The sequence below is a fragment of the Ornithorhynchus anatinus genome, chromosome 15, assembly GCF_004115215.2.
Source record: "Ornithorhynchus anatinus isolate Pmale09 chromosome 15, mOrnAna1.pri.v4, whole genome shotgun sequence".
Lineage (NCBI taxonomy): Eukaryota > Metazoa > Chordata > Mammalia > Monotremata > Ornithorhynchidae > Ornithorhynchus > Ornithorhynchus anatinus.
In genome coordinates, this window is record NC_041742.1 from 20582031 (window position 1) to 20588030 (window position 6000).

General features: G+C 45.4%; 1 protein-coding gene across 4 annotated transcripts in view; it reads left to right on the top strand.

Moving 5' to 3' along the window:
• TBL1X (transducin beta like 1 X-linked) overlaps window positions 1-5724 on the top strand; it is a 192127-nt gene extending 186403 nt beyond the window's left edge. For all 4 annotated transcript variants that reach the window (XM_016228013.3, XM_029079768.2, XM_007670365.3 and 1 more), the window contains 5 exons: window positions 340-414; window positions 1403-1530; window positions 2487-2652; window positions 3359-3460; window positions 5167-5724. In XM_016228013.3, coding sequence (XP_016083499.1) covers window positions 340-414; window positions 1403-1530; window positions 2487-2652; window positions 3359-3460; window positions 5167-5193 — 498 coding nt within the window. In that variant the 3' untranslated portion in view covers window positions 5194-5724. The remainder of the gene's footprint in view (window positions 1-339; window positions 415-1402; window positions 1531-2486; window positions 2653-3358; window positions 3461-5166) is intronic.
• The last annotated feature ends 276 nt before the right edge of the window (window positions 5725-6000 follow it).

Below are 6000 nucleotides of genomic sequence, written 5' to 3' on the forward strand. Positions count from 1 at the left end.
CTAAGTACAGTTTGGGAATAATGTGTGGTTCTCTTTCCTTTGTGAGTACCAAAATCTATCAGTTGGGTGACATGATGTAGGGATAGGATTTGTGTGTGAGAAGGACTGGGTGAAGTGGGGGAGAGAGAGAGGTAGTGGGTGTGAAAACAGGCAAACAGAATGAGATGCCCTCGGCTTTCTTCTTGCTCAGTGAGAATCTTGGGAATAATTGATGGTAAATTAAAATCAGTCCTTGTGCTTCCCTAAAGAAAAGTCTGAGTGCCCTCTGCTGGATATCAGAGGCCTGACATAGTCACTGGTTTTTACTTTTTTCTGAGAAAAAAATATGTTGTGTTTTAGAATGAGGTAAATGCAATCAAATGGGATCCTTCCGGCATGCTGTTAGCCTCCTGTTCCGATGACATGACATTAAAGGTAATTAAAATTGGACCCCCAAAACACAGCAGCAGTTTCCTTTTCTTTCTGTGGTGTTAAATAGGGCATCTTGGTGGCAGAATTACCCTGGAGGAAAGTGCTTTTATTGTTTTCTAAAAGACTCCCCACTTCCCTGAAGTGACCCCTTTCTGAAAAACCAAAACCCAACACTTTGAGGCAACACTCTAATCCTGTATTTCTTCCAAAGAAATCCAAATTAGAGAAAAGACTGCCACTAACCTGCCTCTCCAGCTTTCATTTCTTACTTCTGTTATCCAAATGTATGTAGGAAAATGTATTTTGTTTTCATATGTTCTTACATCCCCCTTCAGGGGGATTTATTATTACGTCTATAGAGAATCAAAACCCTCAGCCCATGATCACCATGCCTTAGGCTCTATGGGCTAGACTCCATTCTCTCCCTTGGGAAAATGTGATAAGATGGGGAGTGAGAGAATTTTCCTCGGAGGAGGAAATCAATCAATCAATGGTTTTTATCGAGCGCTTACTGCGTGCAGAGCACTGAAAGCAATCAGTGGTATTTATTGAGCACTTACTCTCTACAGAGCACTGTAATCAGTCTGTGGTATTTCTTGAGCTTTTATTAAGCAGAATACTGCTAATTTCTTGGGACAGTACAGTATAACAGAGTTGGCAGACATGTTCCCTGTGCCCATAATGAGTTTAATCTAGAGAGGAAGACAGACAATAATAGAAAAAATAATTTATAATGTGTAGTTTTTAAATGTTTGCTTCAGTGCTGTGGGGTTGAGGACGGGGTGGATATCAAATGCCCATAGGTCATAAATCCAAATGCATAGACGACACAGGGGAGAGGGGGCCGGGGATAAGAGGTCTTAATCAGGGAAAGCCCTTTGGAAGAGATGTGACCAAATGTCAGTTAAGAGAGCCGATGATAAGTGGGGCAGGACACGGGCATGAAAAGAGCAAAGATGAAGTTCTCATTTTTCCCTTGATCGACTTTCAGATTTGGAGTATGAAGCAAGATACCTGCGTCCATGACCTTCAAGCCCACAGCAAAGAGATCTATACCATCAAGTGGAGTCCCACGGGCCCAGGCACCAGCAATCCAAACTCCAACATTATGTTAGCGAGGTGAGATCAAACAACAGTGGTCTACTTTCAGTAAAGAACTCAGTAATTACCACTGACTGACTGGACAGAAAGCTCCTCTCATCAACCTAATTTGGACTCGCCAAGGGTTTTTGGACATGCCGCTCTGTGGTAACTGCAAAGTTGTTTTCCCTAACCACCAAAAAGTCATAAGCCATCTTATCGTTTTTAACAGTAGAACCGTTTATTCTGACATTTGAAATTGCAGCGTCCGACGCTTGACTGAGTGGGCTGGGATATCTAGCACTAAATAAGACACTTTCTAAAGAAGCCCCCTTGTATATGTTGGGGATGTGAAAAGAGGCCTTCTATTCTTAGAAGATAATTTCACCCACAGAAAGGCAAGATTAGATATTACCTATTACTACAACTAATAATAATAATTATTATGGCATTTGTTAGGCACTGTGCTGAGCACTGTACTAAGCACTGGGTTAATACAAGATAACCTGGTGGGACACAGTCCCTGTCTGATATGGGGCTGATGATCTAAGTAGAGGGAGAATTGGTTTTTGAAACCCCATTTTACAGGTGAGGAAACTGAGGCATGGAGAAGTTACAAGTGACTTGCCCAAGGTCCCACAGCAGCCAGGAGCTGAGATTAGAACCCAAGCCCCCTAACTCCCAGGGCTGTGCTCTTTCCACTAGGCCGTGCTGCTTCCCGTGCCTGATGTGTGTGGACACGGGTGAGTGTGTCAGTAGGAACCCGCCCCCATTCTTGCCCATGACAGATCAGGGAGGTTGTGGTGCAGGAGCTCAGGAGTAGTGTTGGCTTCTAAATACTGCAAGAATCCTTCTATGGGCCCCTGAGCAAACTCCAAACCTCAGGAGATAAAGGGCAACCCAGAAAACAAAACAAGAGTTAGCCAGACTACAAACCCGCAACCTTCTTCAAGAGGTCATTACCATTTCATTCTCCTTCTCGTCCTCGTTTCTAGCGCTTCATTTGATTCTACTGTCCGCCTGTGGGATGTTGAACGAGGAGTTTGCATCCATACACTAACCAAGCATCAAGAGCCTGTCTACAGTGTAGCTTTCAGCCCTGATGGAAAATACTTGGCCAGCGGCTCATTTGATAAATGTGTCCACATCTGGAACACCCAAGTAAGCTCCTAGCTCTGTTAGGATTGAAATATAAATGCAGTGTTTGTGGGATGGGGTGGTGGGGAGGGACAAATGAAGGTTTTATTCGGCCTGTGGTACACTGTCCAGTATCCTTTATCCACCAGTCAGGGAAGGGTTAACAAGCACACAGGTGGCTTGTCTGCCCCACTGAACTAAAGCTAGATCCTCCAGCAATATAGTTATTGGTGCTTATGCTTTATTTCGAGAATAGGAGCCTAGAGGGGGTGAGGATTTAAGAGGAAGGAGCTTGAGACAGGACAGGCTTCCAAGAGCCAACAGGCTAAAACCCCACCATTTCAGATCCTTTCAACCTTGACTGGAATCTCTTTTCTGAGACCTGCAACTAGCAAAACTGAAAGTCTAGCTCAAAAGCTGTGGAGGGCAACTGCCCCCACCACTACCCTCCATTCTCTAGCCACACGTTGGCATTTTCTGGGTCGTTTTCATTTTAAAATGCAAGGCGAACGTTGTGGTTTCTCCATCTTGAATTACTTGTGTCGGTTTGCATGAATGGCTGCAAGCTTCCTGTTCCAAGTACTTTTTATCCTTAAAACAATCCATATTTTCATACTGCCAAAATAAGGACTCAGCTCTTGGGTTCCAGCCTGTGGGCAAACCCTTTCCCCAATGCAGTATTTTCAGTGTTGGACTGTGGTTCACATGAGAACGTTTATCTGTCTTGCAGAGTGGGACCCTAGTACACAGCTACAGAGGCACGGGAGGGATCTTTGAAGTGTGTTGGAATGCTCGAGGAGACAAAGTGGGAGCCAGTGCATCCGACGGATCCGTAAGCATCCTCCCTTGGCTAATTCTCATGGTGTCTCTGGGGAGGCGGGGAGGAAGGGAGGCTGGCTATCCGGGCCATGTGGGCAGAGTTCCCAGCATGCTTGATTTCCATCCTCCTCATCGAGACTCGGCCTAGAGAGCACATCAGGTAGAGCCAATAGATGTCTGGGTATGTTTACGAAGAAGCTTTGCATATAGGGTGAGTTCCATTTGCTATGACTATCATCAGCCATGAAAACCGCTCCAGTAGCATCTTGGTGTGTGTGTGCGCCTTCACCAGTGCACATGTATCAGTGTTTAGTTATCGGCCTTCAACTTCTCGGTTAGCTACTGCAGTTACACTTGTCAGTTTGATATTTGACATCTCAGCTCTGTACAGCCAAGCAATACAATATCTCCTCCTCGAGTCCCATTCTCCTTCCCCGCAATAAACACATATCCAAAGATTCCTGAGAATGGTGAAGAAGGGCAATGTGCAGCTTGGAAAAGATTCGGTGTCTGTCACCAACAAAGTCTGTTTATATGTGACTCGGTGTTGTCCATTGCTGCAACCCAAAAAGAGCTGTGAAGTTCAGCCCGCAAACCAGTTATCTGTCAGCTCGCAAACCAGCTGAATTGCTTTGTCCCTTGCTCCTGCTGCCATGATGGCTGGGTTGATGAGTGTCAGTAGCCATAACTATTTAATGCACAGCTCCTGACATGGGACTGGACACCGTGGGCTTTCTCGTATTATGGAGAAGATAAGCCTGCCTCTGAGTAGCAAAGGAAAAACTAAGAAGAAACTGACAAAGTCAAGCCAGCCCAGCACAGAAGGCTTCGTGGAGAAAGCGGGTTTCTGGAGGGGCTGTGAAGGAGGAAAGGACTGTTCTCTGGAAATGCTGTTTGAGAGGATGTTTTGGGTAGGGGGCAAGGTGGGAGCAGTGAGTGTGAGGTAAGAGAATCAAGAAGGACTTTGGTTTGTAGTGGGATAAGAGGACAGGGCCAAGCAGCCAGGGAATATTTGAGATCTTCTTGGACTTTTTTTTAATGTGAGAAGCAGAGGGGAAATCATGGCTGTCTTTGGAGATAGATCGGACCCTCTTGTGACTATATGGAGGGTAAATTGCGCAAGGAAAGGTTAGAGGCACGACTGCAGAACACTGCCAAATAATCCGTAGCGCTGATTCCAAGTTGTGAAATTAGGGACGGAGTCATGAAGCGTTGTTACAAAAAGAGTTAAACAGGAGTCCGTCTCAGCTTTGAACTGGTGGTGAGGTGAAGGAGAAAGAGTCGAGATTCTCCAAGGTTGTAAACTTTCAGGACAGGGAGGCTGGTGGCATTGCTGACCAGGAAGGGAACGTGGGAAAGAGGAACCGTACTAGGGAAGATGAGGAGATCTCTTTCAGACCCGTTGGCTTTAATGTTGAGATTCTTCCAGCCTATCACCCAGGCAGCCTGAGGATTACGGTCTCGATCCCAAAATCTAGAGGGACCTTAGAGCCATTCCAGAGCTTGAAGACTTTGCAGACAAATAAGCAGATCTTCTAATGCCCCGCTCTGAGGAGGGTGAGCAAAATCCCAGGGTCCCTGGAAGACAGATCACCACTGAAGCAGCTAACCCGTTTGCATTTGAAAATTGATTTTCAACTTCAGGTACGGAATGTAACACGGTTGTTTCCAAATGACAACGTATGTCTCTTCCTCCCCACCCCCACCGTCTTCCCACAGGTTTGCGTTCTAGATCTGCGGAAGTAGCAGCGAAGTGTTTTAGAAGAAATTTTAAATGGACCAGCAGTGAATGTGTGGGCACTCTTCAAAAACAATCTTAACAGCTCCAGAACTGTATGAACTTGAATCCAGTTAGAGTGTACAATGAAACCAACCCTCCCTGGCCACGGGAGCCTAGTATCTTTCTGTAATCTTCATCATGGAGTAAAAACCACAGTCACATCACAGGGGACAGGATGGTTTCCAACTGGAACAATCAGCCTTGGAAAGCATGAAGCCACCAGCTAGACACACGCACTGTTTGGTTTGCATCTGAGAACTCGCTCTGATGGCTGAAAAAAAATCAAAACAAACAAAAAAGCTGTGCCAAAAACAAACAAAAAGAAATAGCAAAACGCTGTGAGAAACCAAAAGGGAAAACAAACCCTCCTCCTTGTGGCGCTGGGTTTTTTCCTTCCAATTTGGGCACTACACTTCCTCTCCCAAAGGACGTTTAAGACCAGTTTGTACTGATAAAACGCGCAACTTTGTAATCACAACTCTTTCTATTTTCTAGGGTCCTTTTTGTTCAGTGGTTTTTCTATCAGCTAGGAATCTCCAGGCTTAGATCAGAACTGTTTGGGTGTTTTTGTTTTTTTCTTTACTGTTTTGTTTTGCTTTTTTTTCCTTTTTCCTGTTTTTCTCTTCTTTTTTTTCCCCTTTGTTTCAGGATGCCCAGAATAGATGCAGACAGGTGGACATGATGACAAAATGTTTGACAGACAGCTTTCTTTCTTCCCCTCACGGTCTCCCACTCCCCATATGCTCCCCACCCCCCCCCCCCCCCCCCCCCCC